Here is an 18,989-nt window from a genome sequence, read left to right as displayed (position 1 = left end):
ATGTATATTGAACACTTCAATTGCCAATTATGCATTTTGAGTACTTTTGATCATTTAAACACATGATTCTTCTTTTTGTTTTGCTTAAGTCTGAGTTTTAATTAGTGACTATTAATACAAAGTATTATTACAACATTGTGATACTACTTATCCTTGAGTATCTGAGTACTTCCACCACTGCCAAACAGCAGACACAAGATGGATTACATAGTGAAGCGTGTAGCCAATAAAGAGCCGGATAGTTCCCTCAGGACCTGGTGGAGACCAAAACTTGTTATTGATAATGTTGCAGTGCATCTCCTCAATTTGCAACTCCAGAAAACTGCTGCTGATTTACAATAGAAAAATAACAATATAAGCCGTGAAGTGTAAAAAGAAACCTATTTATAACTTGAAAATACTGTTCCACAATGTTCCTGGAGCTGTCATGACTTCAAACTTGATCATTTTCATTCCAGCTGTAAGTACTTCCTGTTTTCCTTTGTGTATTGTATTGTGGAACAATAAAGTTCATCAGCAGCGAGTTTAGTCTGCATGCTGACATCTTATATCTGAGCTCTGTGTTGGAGTAGTATAATTGATATCTCATGGTATTTCTTTCAATGTATATGTTTCTCTTTTTAAATGTACAAATGGTTACATAGATATTAAGTGTACGATTGTTATTACTTCTTAATTTAGTCACTTTGGTAGAACTCAAGGTCTAGTTACAAACTTTTCAAGATCTTTTTACCATGATCTCATGGTGGTTGGTTTCAAGGATGGTCTTTTTGTGACTTATAACTTTTTACATTTATATTTAATTTACTATGCCATTCTTGCACACTAAATTTAAATAATATCCTACCTTTATATTGTATTAGCTGTAATTTAGCCCTTCAATAGTGTTTTAATTGTCAGATAGTTTACAGATTTGTATCTTCATGGTCAACTTTTGTATTTTCACTCTTTTAGTTCTGTTTTATCTTCCATTTTGAGATGTTTATATTGTATAATTGTGTATTTTCTAATCTTTTGTTATTTCTAATTATGTGCAATACTTTGATGTACATGCTGCTGCAACGAAAACGTATCCCAATTTGAGATCAATAAAGTATATCTTATCTTCTTTATCCTAATAGACTTTTGGTTTGCTTTTATAAGACTATTGAAATGTTAATGTTCCAGGGACTGCATTTGTAAACATCCACCAGCAGTTCATCAGGTAACTCTCCTCCTCCGAACAAATACTGTGGGTATTTCTCTCCAAATCTTCAACTCCGTCCAACTTCCTCCCTGCTGTGTCCCTCCTCTGCCACTAGGGTGTAGTGAAGAACACAGATTCAGATGCGACCCAGATGCATACCTGCTCCAGGCTGCGCTGTTTATTCTCTTAAAGGATTAACTTCCCCAAACGTCCACCCTCCTCCTCTTCCTCATCCTCCTCATCCTCCTCCTCACCGTCCTCCTCCTCTCCCACCTCCACAGAGTGAAGGAAAAACAACCAGAGACACTTGGCTCTTCAGCACATGGCAAATCTGCTCTGACTGAGCTTGTACACACACACACACACACACACACAAAATCAAGCTTTTGCCACCGCTCCTCTCCGCTCCCCTCTGCATTAGCATGGAAGTCATCCATATTGATGCTAGGTGATTCATGTGCTGCCAGCCTCTTTGTTTTATCTGGGTTTTTTTTCTTGCCCTCTTTACCCAGGCAAAGCTTTCTGGGGGGATCAGGGGGTGATTAAGGCGAGGAGAGAGACGGAGGAGTGGTCGACTGAGGACCCCAGGGTGGTGGGGGGGGGGCGGTTTTGTAGCCCCGGTCCCCCCGGTGATGAGGTGGAGCCTAATTGATTTGTCAATGTGGAGCCATCTGGCACAGAAAATATGGGGCTCCAACCTGTTCTCCTTCCTGAGGTGGGAGGTGGGAGGGGGGGGGGGGGCCATCAGGAGCTCGGATTACACACACACGCACACTCTTTGGGGTTTTATGATATCTCTTGTATTTTTCACTCAAGTGTGTCTTCTTCTGTTTCTTCTAGGTTATTTTACACCTTTCCAGTGGGCTGGTTCCGTCCCCCTGTGGTTAACAATGCCCCCCCCGCCCCCCCCCCCCCCCCCCCGCCCCAGACTGAATGACGAAGAGGGACAGAAGGCATTAAAGAGCTTGAAGGGGTGCCAAGAGGCAAACACACACACGTCCTAACCCTCACACGGGGGGGGCCCCGCCGGGGATCAAAAGGTCAGTGCTGATGGACGCAGGCGCAGAAACGAGGCCCCCGGTGTCTTAATGAGAAGAGCTGGAGGAAATGGGGACAGACAGAGACAGAAGGAGAGAATAGATGCTGCCCGCACTGATTAGGATCCCTCCTCATCATCTCCCCCCCCCCCCCCCCCCCCCCCCCCCCCCCCACCCTTCTTCACTTCATTTCCCTCTATCGCCCTTCCCTCTCGCTGGCAGCCTCATTTCTAGGGTCATTTTAAAGGTTATGATAAGAAAAGCAAATGAAGTGTGTCTGTTTGATCGATACTCTGAGTAATGATAGGGCTTAGCTTTCATTTCTGTCATTTGAGTGTGGTTTAAAGACAAAAATCACTGTCAGGATCTCTAAAAGCCGCTCTCGTTGATACTGAGAGCGTATCTCTACCGATGTGTGGAGAGCTCATAATTCATATTTTGGCACTTATCATTTATTCTAAGGATCAGGGGCTGAGATGATTCACATTCCTCAGGCGAGTTGATGATGTCTCCAAGTAAGATTTGTACATATATTTCAGGATGTGGTGCATCACTGGATATCTTCAGATTATTACTAAAATAGACACGTTATAAAATATGACTCAGAATCAGGAATTGCCTTGAAAACACCGACATCTGACATATTGAAAATACACAGTTTGAGTATTGACTTTTTTTTAAATGCGCCTAGTACATGTCTCTGCCAAATGATCTAATGTATAATAACCATCATTTATGTCTTCTGATACTTTTAACAATCAATTAATTGAAAATGTATAATATTTTGTATTGGCCATGCTATAATTTGTAAATGTATAGTTAATTGATGCACACAATATGTTAAGTCTTTTATAGTGTTACCATATTTTTGTATTGAAAATGCATTAAACAACTAATTGTTATGTCAAATGAATCAGTCTTGGTGATGAACAGTGGCAAATACTGAACTTAAATACATATTTTAGGAACTTTATTGGAGTAACAATTAGTCGACTGACAGAACATGGATTTGGGATTATGGTTTGTCATGTAAAAACATTTCTTCAGCTTAATATGTCAATCATTTAAAAGCCCCCTCTTATACTCTTTCAACAATATATTAAAGGTCTCAGATATATCCAACCTTATCACTGAAGTGTTTGGCTCGAAATACCAAACAGATCATGCATTGTAGCATCCCATAAACCCCTCTGTTTCATCCGTGTTTCAAAAAGTGCTGATTCTGTGTCTGTAGCTTTAAATTCTAATGAGCTGCTGCTGGCCACGCCCCCTATGGAAGTGATTGGTTAATAAAAACACAGTGGTGCTCTAGGAGGAGATTCAGGCTATTGGCTAATGGTTACACAAGCCAAAACAACATTGTGACATCACAAAGTGGCCAAAATCTGATCAGCTCATTTTCAGACTTCAGGTTTTTATATAAATGGATCAGGACAAAAAGAGACCGAAGTATGCAACACCTTTACTGTATTTTATACACTGTGGTATACTGTTTCCTTTACCACTGGCGATGAACCCTCATATAATTATTGCTCAAACACTCTACAAATGGACTTAGTTAGCGGTTAGCATTAAGCAGCTAATGAGCCTCTAAAGAGATATTTTTCTCAGAAAGCTAAATATACGGAGAATGAATATCGGACTTACATTCATCAGGTAGTATAAATGATACACTGTCTGCTGGATGTGTAAACAGCCAATACAGTGAGATAGAAATAGAAATCTAACAAGCCTATTAAATGTCAGACTTGTCTTTTTTTAACGCTTTTTATGGAGCTCGGTTTACAAGTGGCTAAAACACTTCCACTATAAATCAATTACGGCATCCTTGTTTCTCCCTTATCTTCTATTACTGTCGTTCCAAAATACAGTACTGATTTTCATTGATAAATAAAGTCACTGTGTTAACACTGGACTGATAAATATCATTGTCATTATCAAAAGGTTTCAGCCAGATAGCTGCTTTGTGCCTCCTACTCGGATTATCAAATTAAACTGTAATCTGTTGACTTCTGTTCGTTTTTGATTGTTTCAAAACAAGCCTGTGTTTCAACAGTGCTTAAACTAATATGATAGTGTACTAGTCATATTTTGTAATGACCTCTCCTGTGTTCCTGCTTCATTGCAGTCTGCTATTTACTGTAAATATCGGATGTTTTCAGCATTTGGCTTCGTCATACATGTACACAAAAACAAAATACATTTCTCCCGGTGATGTGCCTCACAATATCAGAATCAGAATATATGTATTTGTCCCACAGAGGGGAAATGTACAATTGGTACAGCAAAGAGCCAAAGGTAGCTTAATATCTCTCAAGATACACATCCAGTACCAATAACAATAACAGTTTAGCGATATAGCAGCCAGGTGAAAGTATAAAAGTTGGTAGTATAAATTGCACAGCTTCTTACTTTTTAACCAGACTCAGAAAATATGGTTTATTATGGTTTAAAACTGAAACCAAATATTTTGTTATGATGACTCAATACTGTTTTTGTCATAAGTCATACGTAAGAACTCAATTCTTCCATTGTTTTCGTGTAAGGCAGTCTTAATGTGATTGTGATAGTGTTAGCATCTGTTTAATGCAGGTTAACATTCAACATTACAGCAAAATACTCAACTCAATCAGCCATAAACTATAATCATAAAATAAATAACCAAACGAGTGATTTGCTCCAGGCATCGTACCATTTGAACAAACATTAAACAGCAATTCAGTGCAAAAAACATGCTAACAACTTAATTTGATTCTGTCTGTAATTCTTCACACACACACACACACACGCACGCACACACACACTGTGAGTACACTGAAGATCTAAGATTGGCTCAACTTCCCACTGGCTAAAATCACCATGCTTCATAACAAGTGTGAGAAAATCTACCTCGTTTCAGCCACACTTTCAAAAGTGCATTATCCTCCAACTGAAAACCTATACTCTCTGTTTCTTACATTTTTTGTTTGAATCACATAGATGTTATTTTAGAAAATGATCACAAACAAGACCCCCTTTCTTAGTTTCTGTCTCCGATTATTCAAACTGAGACTCCTTTCATTATTCCATCATTTGTACACTCTTGTGTAAAAAAACCTCTGGCGCCTGTGCAGACATCATCATTTTAAAAGAAGCCATATTATTTTGGGGGTGTCACACAGTCCAGTTCCTTTCTGTATTCAGCCTTTATAATCCTTCCATTTTTAATAGCATCCCCTCTTTTAATCTCTACTCACATGTGGAGTCAGACTAAGGCCAAGGTTAAAGGTCATCTCTACAGAGGCATGTATACCAAAGGTCTAGGACGGTGGACACATTTCAAATAAGAGCAATGGAAGACGCAGGATGCTGCCAAGAAGGGCAGAGAAGATAAATAAAACCTCGAGGGCGGGTTCATCTGTGCTCAGCTGTCGGGTTCTGAGTGACTCCCCACATCTGGATGTTTGCTCCATGACTTTCCCCTCTCGGCCGGATCAACACTCCTCAGAGACAGGGCTCTACCAAAGTCTAAAGTCATAAGCCCATCAGCCACCCTATACCCCAGGCCATTTTTGTAAGCGTTTGCTGTCCGTTCCCTGCCAGATTCCTCTTATAAAGTCCTTGTAATGTCCGATTAATCCCAAGTTGTGGTGGGAATAGAGTTACTCTGGAGCGTTCACGGAGAGTGTTGATGACATTTCTATCATGGTTGGCACATAGCCGGAACAACATCCAAGGGCAAAGAGTCATTTACACGAAGACGCAGAGTTGTTTATGACTAAAGTTGAGCGGACTTTAGTCAAAATGAAAAGAAGACGTTTTTTTGGTTGTCTTTTGATCACTCTTTAGGGAGTCACAGTTGAGGACAGATCGAGCATCATGGAGGATAATATTTATTTAGTGTTGTTACAGCAGTCTCATTTTTTTACCCAGACAAGACGAAGTGAAGGTTTCAAAGGCAGTCCTAGCAACACACAGGCCCTGTAAGGACAACAAGGTGAACATTTAAGGGAGCGTAAAGAGATGTCACGCCTTTTTATGGGCTTATCCACTGACCTCCAGTAGCCAATCAGGTGGCAGCTTTGGAGACAACACTTGAAGGTCCAGGCTTCTCGGAGGAGGACGGGACAATGGGATTGCACACACACACACACACACACACACACACACACACACGGCAGAGACACAGGGGAGAAATAGATATTTGCGTGTATGTGTTCATGCATGCTTTCCTGTATGTGTGGGAAGACCAACGCATACAACTGTGTGTGTGTGTGTGTGTGTGTGTGTGTGTGTGTGTGTGTGTGTGTGTGTGTGTGTGTGTGTGTGTGTGTGTGTGTGTGTGTGTGTGTGTGTGTGTGTGTGTGTGTGTGTGTGTGTGTGTGTGTGTGTGTGTGTGTGTGTGTGTGTGTGTGTGTGTGTGTGTGTGTGTGTGTGTGTGTGTGTGTGTGTGTGTGTGTGTGTGTGTGTGTGTGTGTGTGTGTGTGTGTGTGTGTGTTCAAAGAGCAGACCATTTAATTTAATTCTGTGCAGCTCCTTGTTATTCTAGTCATGAGTGAGAGCTGCTCCATGTTGTCCCAGCAGTGTGGGAGGGCCGGCCGTACCTGCAAACACCGGCAGGTTTGCACTATGTGTGTGTGTGTGTGTATGTACAGGGGTTGTGAGGTGATTGTGGTTGCGCTGGTGTTTTTCTAGCGCAACTCGAATCCCGATGTGGTAACGAGGAGGGGAAGTGGTGAAAGTCAGCCCTGAACCTCACCCTGAAAAGAAAGCAAGAATCTGCCAGAACATTAATGCTAAATATATGTGTGTGTGTGAGAGAGAGAATGTGAGTGAACGTGATTTGAGAATGAGTTCATGCATACCTATCAACTCATTGTCCCAATGACAAAGCAACCCAAAGTGCACAAAAGAGGACAAAATAACACAGTTACTAACACACATCTTCGGCAGCAATAGAGAAGATATGCCGTCTAATAAAATGAATTGAGTCTCTAAGCAATTACAGGCTTAAACAATGATGCATACATTTCATTTATAGATAGATTTCACCAGGGCTTATCTCTGAGAAACACCGTAATAGGATTCAGCTGGAAGGTGTGTGTGTGTGTGTGTGTGTGTGTGTGTGTGTGTGTGTGTGTGTGTGTGTGTGTGTGTGTGTGTGTGTGTGTGTGTGTGTGTGTGTGTGTGTGTGTGTGTGTGTGTGTGTGTGTGTGTGTGTGTGTGTGTGTGTGTGTGTGTGTGTGTGTGTGTGTGTGTGTGTGTGTGTGTGTGTGTGTGTGTGTGTGTGTGTGTGTGTGTGTGTGTGTGTGTGTGTGTGATGGAGAAGTGAAGCTTCATTGGTGATTGAGTTGATTGGTAAAAGGTGACCAGGATTCAGGATAATGGCTCCCTGCAAAAACAAGGGCACCTAAAACCTTAGAGGAACTCAACATGGTGAACGATTGGTTTCAAATTACTGTAGCTGAAGGGTAATTCTCCAGGGAGATGTTTATGGTATGAGCTAAATACAGCACAATGACAATCCAATCAACCCTTGGGAACACACACACACACACACACACACACACACACACACTCACACACATACGGATGCTCTAACTGACCTCCTCAAGAGTTGACCCTGGAGTCCTTTGACCGCTGCATTTATACAAATGCATTGTGTGTTCAAATGTGTTGCAAGTCGTTTCCTGAAATCAAGGATTGATTGATTGATTGATCAACTAATGAATTATATCCAAGAAACCTATGAGCACACCTCCAGTAATCATACCATTTGAAATGGTGCTTTTGCATGATTTTTGCAATCTGCAATTCTTCATTATATACATACCTATAATTCTTTCTCCAAAAAACTGTATACATTTGTTTTTGTTTTCAAGTTATCAGTTAGGAAATATATATTAGGATGCTTTATCTTGTTTGATAGTGACTTGCATGTGTAATTGTCTGTTTGACAAGTCTATTGTAAAGACAAGCAATATATTCTGAATATATTCATGTGAGTCTCTCAGATTTTAATAAATAAATATATCCTCAGATACATTATGAGCTTATGCTGACCAGCAGGTTAAAAATGGAGCCCTGAAACAGCAATTTGTCACATAAAGTGACATATTAACCCGCCCCTTTACACATATGCACACACCCAGACTCACACACACACATGATGTCTCTGTGTACGTTCTGCTATTTAGTGGTTGAGTAAATGAACATGATATTTAAGTGACTGCTATTTCCTGAAAGCAGGCTTTTCTTTCCTCCTCCTCCTCCTGGCTTTTCACTAAATTTCCCCGGGGAGCTTCAGCCCCCTGGGTTTGGCTCGGTGTCAGAGTCCCGGCAGTCATGATACTTCATCAGGCTTTTGCACCATTATTGGCAAGAGCACTCCATATCCTCTTAGCAGTTATAGCTTTTCAATTTTCCTTTGAAATGCTGAGCCCAGCAGAACATATGGCAATATCTTGGCTTTAAGTCGCGGATTGGACTGAAAGCCTGTAAAACGGCCCCGCATGCTGAACATGCAGCCACCGGCTACACACTCTTTGACCTTTGGGACTTTCAGAGCGGTGCCTCTGTGACCACTGATAAAGACATTTATAATAGGCACAATTACAAGATGCTGTTGGAACAGTTTGACACAGTAACGTTATGGTGTGAGCTGTCCTATAAAGCATTATTCCACCACCAACCCCCACTTCCAAGGGTCTCTGAGGACCCATTTAACATGATGACAGTCAAACCTTCTTTGTCACACCGTATTCCCCCAACACACACGTACAAACACACTCTCCTGCAAGCTCAGGTACACATTGCTACATCCATGGACAAAGGGAGGCAGGTGCAGGTTATCATCCCTCCCCACTCCCACCTCGTTTCCCTTCTTCAGACTTAAGTACTTTCCTGAAAATGCCCCCAAAAACATTTGGAGGCAGAGGGAGGCTTATTGAAATCATCACACAGAGAGCAAGGGAGAAAAATCAAATATGTTCACTAGCTATTGTATCATTTTCAACTCCTCAACAGACTATGGATTTTTGGCCCATTCCATTACTAATTAATGCTGTTGCAGGGGCTGGGGATGTGGGGGTGCAGGAGGGGGGTCGACCCTCCTGAAACCTAATCTGGATCAATAGGGTTGACCTTGGGCTGGGCTGCTAACAGGCAGACTGGACTGAAAAATATGTTCTGAATTTGCACAATAGGTGTGTAGGTTCTTTATTCATATAAATATAGGCAAAATGTAGTTTAGCTTAAAAAAAGAAGTTTTGATTTTTTTTCATCAGATTTAGGTGCAAAGATTGATCAATACCACTTACACATAAACACACAAATATGCTAAATAAGAAGCTATACAGCCAGCAGTTGGCTAGTTTAAGTAATTGGGGAAAAGCTGGTTATCAACCACTAGCTTAGCTTACCAGCTAAATGCTAAAAACAGCTACCATGGCTATGTCCAATGATTAATAAAACAAAGATATACCCTCTTAAGTACACGTTTTGATTTCTTGACCGGGTGCAGTCACTTACTGGATGTTCCATCCATGCTTCCCGTCTTCACTCTTAGCTAAGCTAACTGGCTGCTAGCTAGCTTCATATTTACCACACTTTGATATTAAAGCAAATAAGCCTTTTTTCCCCCTCATCTATGTAAAAGTACTTATTTAACCCTTCGAGTACATAACCTACTCTTTCATTATTTCCATTTTATTATATAAAATAATTGACGTTGTGACCTTTATCTTTGTAATAAACTGAGTTTGCAAATGTGGGGATAATTATGTGCAAATTAGCATAAAGCACCACATGAGGAAATATCTCATGTTTGATATGTTCCTTACAACATTAACATATATATGGGCTATGTCTGAACTAATATTCCTTTTAGTTCAACAAAAAGTAATTCACAAAGATATATAAAAAAACTCAAAAACTGTGTTTAAACTTGAGCTGGTAAAACAGGGCCAGGATAACATGACCCCAGAACAAGCATTCATGTTAAATATTTATTTAAATTATGTTCTGAAACCTCACCCCCACCCTTCTTTTTTTTCGTTTTTTGTAGTGTTCCCTATGGCATTCTTTATGATATTATTAACTTGAAAATTGCAGTACAATTATGAACTCAATATTGTGTCATAATTACTCAATAACAATACGCTCACAAACCCAGCAGCTTGTAATTGATGTATTTTATTGTGAGATGGGGAGTCATAAAAAATGAACAAAAAAAAGGAAAACAAACAAAAAACAATCACTATAAAAAAAGATGAGGGTGTTAAAAGGGGAAGGGCATATAAAAGTGGGCGTGGTCTTGACACTGACATATAAAGTAACAAATTGGCACAAATAAAAACATAAGAACAAACGTCAATATTATTTTGGCTTGGCAAAAAGGACAGTTTGTGTCGTTAAGGATATTCCTTCAATAAAACAGCCCACACTCATGCTATTAGACATACGATTAGTTTTCAAAAGTTCAGTAGCTTCATATTAGAGAGGGGGGAAGAAAATTAACATGACAATGGATGCACAGAGGTCACAGGTTCAAATTTTCAGGCTTGCAGGGTGCAATTTTTTTCCCAAGGGAAAACTTCATTTTATTCGTTCGAAAAACATACTTCAGTATGCTGGAGTCTCATTTGTCTAGGCTTTTAGTTATTTGCCTTTGAATCTTTTTTTGTCCATACTAAAATATATTATCGTATTAATACAAACTACAGTATTGTACACTACATAGTGTAATAAATAACCATAAAGAAATATAAAAAATAAGACACATAAATATAAAAGTTCTCTATGACTAAACAGACATACCCATCTCCTTTGGGTGGGGATAATACTGCCATTGCTGAAAACATACAGTACACACACAACGAAACGGAACATAAAACATTTAAGAGACAAAAAATAATACTGACAGGTAAAAAGGTTGTTGAATTGAACTCCTGGGATTTGCCTACATTTTGTTACCTGAAGAGACATCTGAGCATTTCATGGTGTGTTAAACAAGTGCACTGAATAAGCTTTGAAAAGGCAGGACACGGTTAATAATTAGAAATAATACTTCATAATCATCCATTTGAACAAATGTGCATTGTAATTCTTTTAGCTGCTCAGATTAGAAATTAAAGCAACTTCTCTCAAATCTGTTGGCTAAACTCTACTCTCACAGGTTAGGTGGCTTTATTGGTTGATCTAGGAATACTTGATCATAGCTTCTAAGCTTCAACAGCAATATTCAATGGCACTTTTGATATGCATGTTTGTCTTGTTTTAGTTTGATTATTTGCATATGGCTCGGAGTATGGGGTAGGCATAGGGAGGGTCAGAACATTTTCTTCAACCCTTTTTTGCTCGCTCTAAACATTTAAAGCAATAGTTTGACATTTTAAGAAAATATGCTTATGTGCTTCCTACAGGAGAATTAGATGAGTAGATCAGTACCACTGTATGTGAAGCTATTGCCAGGACATGATTAGCTTTATTTAGCGCAAATACTCAAGATAGGTGAAAATAGCTTGCCATGCTTTGTCTGGAAGTCACAAATAGTCCAGCATGCATTACTGCCACTTGCTGGACTGGAGTGGGAAGCAGTGGATACATAGGAAGTAACTGCTAGCTTTAGCCATGTTAGATTTAGCTTTAGCTTGTTGTTTTGGATGTACAAGGACATCTGGATACAGCATTGGAAGCGGGCTCCTGTCCATTCATTTGAAAGAAGCTTAGTAGTGAATAAAGCCCATAAAAAGTGACTTTGAAGTATAATATTACCCGGCTCTTCCACATCTATGGAGCCTTTAGTAAAAAGTGCACTAGCGCTTTGTTAAAACCAACCTCCCATAGTTTGTCTTGGGCTCAATCACAGAAAGTAACTCTGCATTTGGCTATTAGTGGATTTTACAACTTTTAGGAAAAGATTACAAAGGTCTCTTTCCCTGTGTAAGCCTATGGAGACATGTTGTAGTTCCACAGTTTGGCCACTATGTCAAATATGCTTCAAAGCACTATTCTTTGTTTCCCCCTTGTTCAGTTCCTCATGCTAAGCTAAGCTAAGCGGCACCTGGCTGTAGCCGTATAGTTATCAGAATGTGGTCATTATCTTCTCATCTAACTCTCAACAAAGTCAAGAAAATACCTTTATTATCCCGAATGTCAAACTATTACCTTTAAAAAACACTGATTTGTAAAATGAAACGATGAGTCTACAGTCTAAATGGAAGTACATGACTGAAAAGGACCCCTCCCTCCACTTTTTCTTCTTAAGGCTCACAATCCAATTAAAAGAACATAAAAAAGAAACAAAATGCTAACTTCTGCTAGCATGATGGCGTGGTATATCTAGTGCGGTAATACTGAAGGGCTGACAACACAACTGCTTAATCCATAGGTAAACCAAGCCACTTGTAGTGCACAGGATTTTTCTTATTTTCCTTCCAACTTAATAAAATACTGACTTTTTTTTTGTTCATTGGCAATAAAAAGGTATAGAAATATCTCCCAACTGTACAGCTTTTAAAGGTTAAAATATGAGTGATAAAATTAGTAACACTGATAAAAAGAAATGACCCAAGGTGTTTTAGTAATAAAACATTATCTAAAACATGTCGGCTCTAGCTTCCAAAGTCTGTATAATGCATTTCCTTCGTTTGTTAAAATTTGTGTTCGTCTTCATCTTTTTCTTTACAAATTGATTTTTCTTACAGGAAGAAATCGCTCTCCTGCGGAAAAGTCACTAGTATTTTTTTCAGGCACACCTGGATTTTCTACACAGTAGTGAACTGAAACGGACTGTCAGAGTGACCAGACATCATCTCCTGCGTTCTTCCTCTGCACACGAGGAGGAATCTGATTGTGTCCCATTGAGGAGCCTGACTCCTCTTTTAGTCTCCTTCCTCCTCCGGCGTCTCCTTCTGCTCCTCAGAAACCGTCTCACTGTCTTTTTCTCCTCCACTCTCCTCCGTGACCTGCTCCTCTTCTTTCCCCTCTTCCGTCACCCCTTCTTCCGTATCCATCGCCTCCTCTTCCTGCATCTCGACTTCCTCCTCTTCCTGAATGCTCCCGAGCACCTCCGCCTGCCTTGTGTCTTCCTCCTCTTCTTCCTCTGCCACCTCCATCTCTGTCTTCTCCTCATCTCCTCCTCCCTCCACTAATACTCTCTCCTCATTCCTCTCTTCCTCATCCTCATCCCCTCCTTCGTCCCCTATCTCCACCACCTGGATGTCGTCCATGTCCACCGCACCGTCCTCCTCCTCGCTCTCCTCTTCGTCTCTGGTGCTGCTCCCTCGCTCGTCCAAGTCTAGCTGCGAGGGGGCGAGGAGCTGCTGCAGCCGGCTCAGCGCCTCCATCTCAGCTCTGGCCTCCGCCTCGTTCTCGGGGCTTTCGTGGCCCTCGCCCTGACCCGGCGTCTCCTTCTTGCAGTAGGAGTAGCGGTGGTTCATGTGCTGGGAGTAGGATCCCGAGTGGGAGAAGCGCTTGCCGCACTTGTCGCACTGGTAGGGTTTCTCCCCTGAGTGGAGCCGCATGTGTTCGATCAAGTGGTGTTTGTGTTTGAAGGCCTTGCTGCAGATGCCGCACTCGTGAGGTCGTTTCCCTGCAGAGAAGGAGAACATAAATATGTATCAACATCTCTGTTTAAGAAGAAGTTGTTTGAGTAAAAAGGCACCGGAGGAAAACAATAAACACTCCATTGCACTTTGAAATCCCCCCTACATAGTTGCGTGAAAGGTTGTGAAGCCCATATAAGTATCTATCATCAGAGTATCCAAGGAGAACATTTCAAAACAATACAACAAAATCACAACAATTGGATAGGAAACTTTATCCAGGCAGGGAACATCTAGTTTCACCTTGGATGAGGTCATTTGGAGCTGAAAACTATGGTTGCAAGCCAGGTATCAGAGTAATAAAGAAAAAAAAGAAAACGCCTCTCAGGGCGCTGACCTCCACTTGGCCACGGAATCATCATCTTAGAGCTACGCAAATCACTACCAGAGCCTGTTGCAACATTCAGTGCTTTACATGAGAAGCTGGCAGTGCAGAGGTGGGGAGTTGGCGGAAAGAAATTCTCAGACCTCTTCTGTGCATGTTGAGTAATACCTGCTGGAATGGAGGTGTCCACCCTTCTTTACGCTGTAGCTCAAAAATCCCCCTTCACTCACACTCTGACTCATCTCTCAAACAGTGAGTGGTGGTGAGATAAGTTCCGGTTCTGTTTTATTTCAAAACCAGAATCCATCTATGATTTTTGGCTGTGTTTGTGCCTTTGCTACACAAAGAGTTTGTAATTACCTGTGTGTTCGTATTTGTGTCTCAGCAGCGAGCTGCTCTTCTGGAAGATCTTGTCGCACAGGTCACAGGCGTACATGCCGCTCTCCGTCTTCTTCATCTTCTTCCTCTGTGGGCCCGAGTCGGAGTCGTTCTGCTCCTCCACGGTGGACATACCATCTGAGCCTGGGTCCATCTTCTCCTCCTGGTGAATAAGACAAATCACACATGTATTGGTTGGAATTCATAATGATGTTGCTCTGCTTGACAATGAATGACTCACAAAAGTAGCACTACTAGCAAACAACGTGTGCGAGTGGTGCATTTCTCAGGAAGTAATACCCCGTCATTTCCAACTCATAGCTCTCTGGAGACATTTGTAAATGTAAAATCACTCGGTATTGTCAGCTTATTTGTGAGGAATCTTTCCCTTGGCCCGAAACATAACCGTGCTGTGCACTTAAGAGCACACCTACATTTTTCTCCTGTCCCCGGGCTGGTAAATCTCATCTACTGATGCAGTCAAAGAGGATGTGGGGCAATATTAAGGAGATGATATATACACAGAGCTCTTTTTTTAACAAGGCAGGTCTATGCCAATCCACTTAACACGAAAGTATAATACAACAACAATAAATCAATGAGGCAGGCAGAGGTGTGCCGTTTAAACAGATTCCAGCAGATCAATAAGGGCTCTGCAGTAAAGTGCAGCCTCATGTCCTCTGGGTGACAGCCCAGGAAGATCACTCATACACTCAGAGATCTACATCCATCATTACAGGCCCATTAGGTGTTCACACAATGCAGGACTATTAAGGGCTATCATTTTTACAAAGAGCTGAATTCTGACATTTCTATATATGACTTATTGATTGTATTTGGGATGGATTCACACTATCTATCATGTACTTGTGGTTTCAAACAATAAGAATTAATGATCAGGACAGAAGAGGTTGACTGATTGCTCCAAAAAGAGATAAGCCACCTTGATTCAAATCCACTTGCTTCTCAAAATGGCCGCCGGATTAGACCTTGAATTCTTTCCTGCACTTTTTGAAAATCAATCGTTTTCTAAGTTTCAAACTTTTTTGCTTTGGCTGGCCTCATGACCTCCAACAACTATTGTCTGTTCTGCACCAATGAAACTAAAGGGACCAAAAATAACATTTCATCTCAAATGGAAAGTACTATAGGCTGAGGATTACAGACAGTGGGAGTTCAAGCCATTGTCTGACATTTGGGGAATTGCTTGTAAGCTTTCTTGGCACCAGTTAGATAAGAAGATTGATACTGCTCTCAGTAAATGTAGAGTAACAGTCAGTCACTTAGCTTAGCTCAAAGACTGGAGACAGGGAAAACGGCTACAAAATCTGCCAACAGGCACTTCCTTATTTGACTAATTAACACATAATATAGATATAGAAGATAGAATCGGAGGGATGAAACCCTCTTTAATGGTCACACATGCAGAGCTGTTTGGGGTCTGATTTCCTGGTAAAGATTTGTTTTAAAGTCCAACACACCAATAAAATAAGATTGTGGTTTTTTTCCTTTCTTCTTTTGCATTATAACTTCAGTGAGCTTTAGAAGTGCTGGTTTTGTTAGTTTGAGACAGAGCCTTGCTAGCTGCTTCCCTATCTCCAGTCTTTATGCTAAGCTAATTAGCTGCTGCCTGTAGCTTCATATTAAGCATACGAATGAGAGTTCAGCAATAAAGACAAATAACCAACATTTCTAAAATGTAACACTATACTTTTAACACAGACAGGGACGCTGAATGATAACGCACCTTTATTCCGTTGAGGTGGAGGGTTTCCTGGGTCTGGGTCCCAGCAGGGCTGTTTGCTGTAGTGGTATAGGTGTAAGCCAGCTGGGGGATCAGGATAGTCTGTTTGTTGTTAGTGGAAAGTGCCCTTAGGCATTGCATTGTGGTAACAATGTTGAGGGGTTTGGCACTTTGCTGGCTGGCGTACAGTGCGATGTGGCTGGCGCCCATGGCTAAGAGTGGCGATGCCTCCTTCTTTGTGCAAGTTAAGTTTAGGGGTTCATCCACATGGGTAGAGCGGAGGGAAGGAGAGGCGTTAACGCAGGCTTTACCCACTGCTCTCTCTGCTCCCCCTCCGGCGGGCTTTGGCAGTGACAGGTCTAGGGGTCCCTCAGTGCTCTGGGAAGGCTGGGATGGGACGGGACCGCCAGCTGTCAGGTTTAGTGGTGAGGGAGAGGCCGGCGAGCTGTGGGCGCCGTTGAACTCCGCTGGAGTGGCTTCTGTAGGGCTGTCCTGGGTCACAGAGGGGCACGTGTCCTTCCCTTGGACCAGAGACACCACACTGTTAGCTTCACAGGTGTCTTCTTCCTCTGAGGGAGGTGTTGGAGCACCCAGTGATATCTGACCCTCTTGCATTTTGTCAAACCACTTCTTTACCACATGCGCTGGCAGGCTGACTGAGTCAGAGATCTTGGCCAGCTCATCCTTGGTGGGCTCTGCTTTTAAGGCCACAGCCTTGAGCAGGGACAAGAGGTTCTTGGGCTGGTTACAGAGCCCGCCCTCTGACAGCAAGGCAGCCACAGCAGACTCAGACTTATCTAGACCGTTCAGCCTGAGGCCATCCTTGCAGTGCTTGAGGGCATGGAGTGATTCCAGCCCACCGGGACAGTTATCACACAGGAGGCAGGTTTTAGTGGTCTTTTCCTCTTTTTCTTTAGTCTCATTGAGCCGGGAGCCTTTGATGGTTAGATCCTCTGGGAGTTTCTGGCCTAGTGAGGTTGCCTCTGGCTCTTTCTTCATGTTATGGGCTGTGAGCTGGCCCTGGTTGGGGTCCAAACTGTAGTTTATAATGATTTTTGTGTTTCCGTCCTGACCCACAATAGGCAGACTGATGGCTGAGATGAGTTGCTGCTGTGTGGGATGGAGCATTCCAGTGGTTAGTCCCGAGTGCATTTGCAGCTGACCTTTGGCATTGCTTTCCAGAACCTGGCGAATGACATTTCCGTCCACCGCCACCTTGAGAGCATTCTGCAGGTCGGCCAGGTTGATACTGATGGGTGACATCAGCCCCATAGTGGGAAGGACCACAGCCTGCACCGTGCCCTGCAGAGAAGATGCAGTACCTCCGTTGAAAACCCCACCGTTCATAGCGGCCATTGCTGCGGATGTCATCAATGTGGGCTTGTACTCATAGTCCACAGGCTCAGTCTTGATCTGATTGAGTGGCAGCTGCTCCTGCAGTGGCTTGCTGTGCTCCATCTTCTGCATCTGGGTGCGGAGGGCTGATGGTGACGTGGGCAGCCCTGGAGATGGAGCCTGGGTCTGGGTTTTGGCGTTCCCCAAGCGCGCTCTGCCGTTAACTGAGATGACGCTGATGCACTTCTTACTGCTGATGTGGGAGCTGTATGAGCCTGAGTGAGAGAAGCGCTTCTTGCAGTTGGAGCACTCATACGGTTTCTCTCCTGAATAAAAACCACAATGTGCATAGCAGAGAGAGAAAGAGAGGGGGTGGGGGAGGACAGAAGCAGATCTCCATTAGTAAATGAAGCTAAATTAGCAAGTTAGACTATGAGCAGCACAGTAGGAAAAACCTCTAATGCATTTCAACGATGCTTAAACGCTGATGTAATGGCACCATTGGGAAATGCCCTTCTCTAATTGCTGTCCCATAATGCCAAAAGATACACAATTATGGCACTAAAGGTAGAGCATACAATGCATTGAACCACAATGAAGGATATCTAAACATAGGGAATTGCTAAATCATCAATAGAAAAGATTCATATTGGTTTAATGTACACTGAAATATCTGTGGCCTGCAGAGAATCATGGCATTTTCAGTAGGCCTACACACACACGCACACGCACACGCACACGCACACACACACACACACGCAGAATGCAGCCATGGTGGTCCACTCACCGCTGTGGATGCGTAGGTGCTCCTTCAGGTGGTGCTTGTATTTAAATGCTTTGCCACATTCAGTGCACTTGAATTTACGATTGCCTCCCGACTGTGTGATGTGTCTCTGTCGGACGAAAAGGAGAGGGGATATTCAGTACGATAGCACAACCTTTGAACTGCTACTAATTCATGTCACAATGTCATTAATCAATGAGGGCAAAAGTGCAATGTTTGGAAATGAGTCGCTAACGAAACAGGAATAAGCTTCCACATAGGTTTGTATCATTTAGAATCAATTTGCCAATGGATAATTACTACAGCGGGACAGAAGAATTAGCAACTTAAAGCTGCACTGACTATTTAAGAAGACTGTTAAAAATATAAAAATCAGTCAAGCAAGGAATATTTGTCATACAAAATGATAAACATAGCAGATGTTGACTAGTTTCTCAGACTGTAGACTGTACATACATAAAACCAGTTTTTACAAGACTTTAACCTGCACTCACATCTGCACACTTATGTAAATATATTTATATGTAAATGCTCAACTTTTTACTGTGATATCCTGTTTATGCTGTATTATTATTTTGATTTGTATTCTATTTTATCTTTATTTTTACCTTGTGT

General features: G+C 41.9%; 1 protein-coding gene across 1 annotated transcript in view; it reads right to left on the bottom strand.

Annotated features, from left to right (window-relative positions):
- Positions 1-10,376: 10,376 nt before the first annotated feature.
- zeb1b (zinc finger E-box binding homeobox 1b) overlaps positions 10,377-18,989 on the bottom strand; it is a 46,602-nt gene continuing 37,989 nt past the window's right edge. Inside the window, exons 5-8 of the mRNA XM_034126738.1 lie at positions 18,378-18,483; positions 16,259-17,916; positions 14,494-14,674; positions 10,377-13,795 (exon numbers count right to left, since the gene is read on the bottom strand). Coding sequence (XP_033982629.1) covers positions 13,086-13,795; positions 14,494-14,674; positions 16,259-17,916; positions 18,378-18,483 — 2,655 coding nt within the window. The 3' untranslated portion in view covers positions 10,377-13,085. The remainder of the gene's footprint in view (positions 13,796-14,493; positions 14,675-16,258; positions 17,917-18,377; positions 18,484-18,989) is intronic.

Source organism: Trematomus bernacchii, unplaced genomic scaffold (assembly GCF_902827165.1).
Source record: "Trematomus bernacchii unplaced genomic scaffold, fTreBer1.1, whole genome shotgun sequence".
Taxonomy (NCBI): domain Eukaryota; kingdom Metazoa; phylum Chordata; class Actinopteri; order Perciformes; family Nototheniidae; genus Trematomus; species Trematomus bernacchii.
The sequence above is the reverse complement of the archived record's forward strand: the minus strand, read 5'-3'. Positions and strand labels throughout refer to the sequence as shown.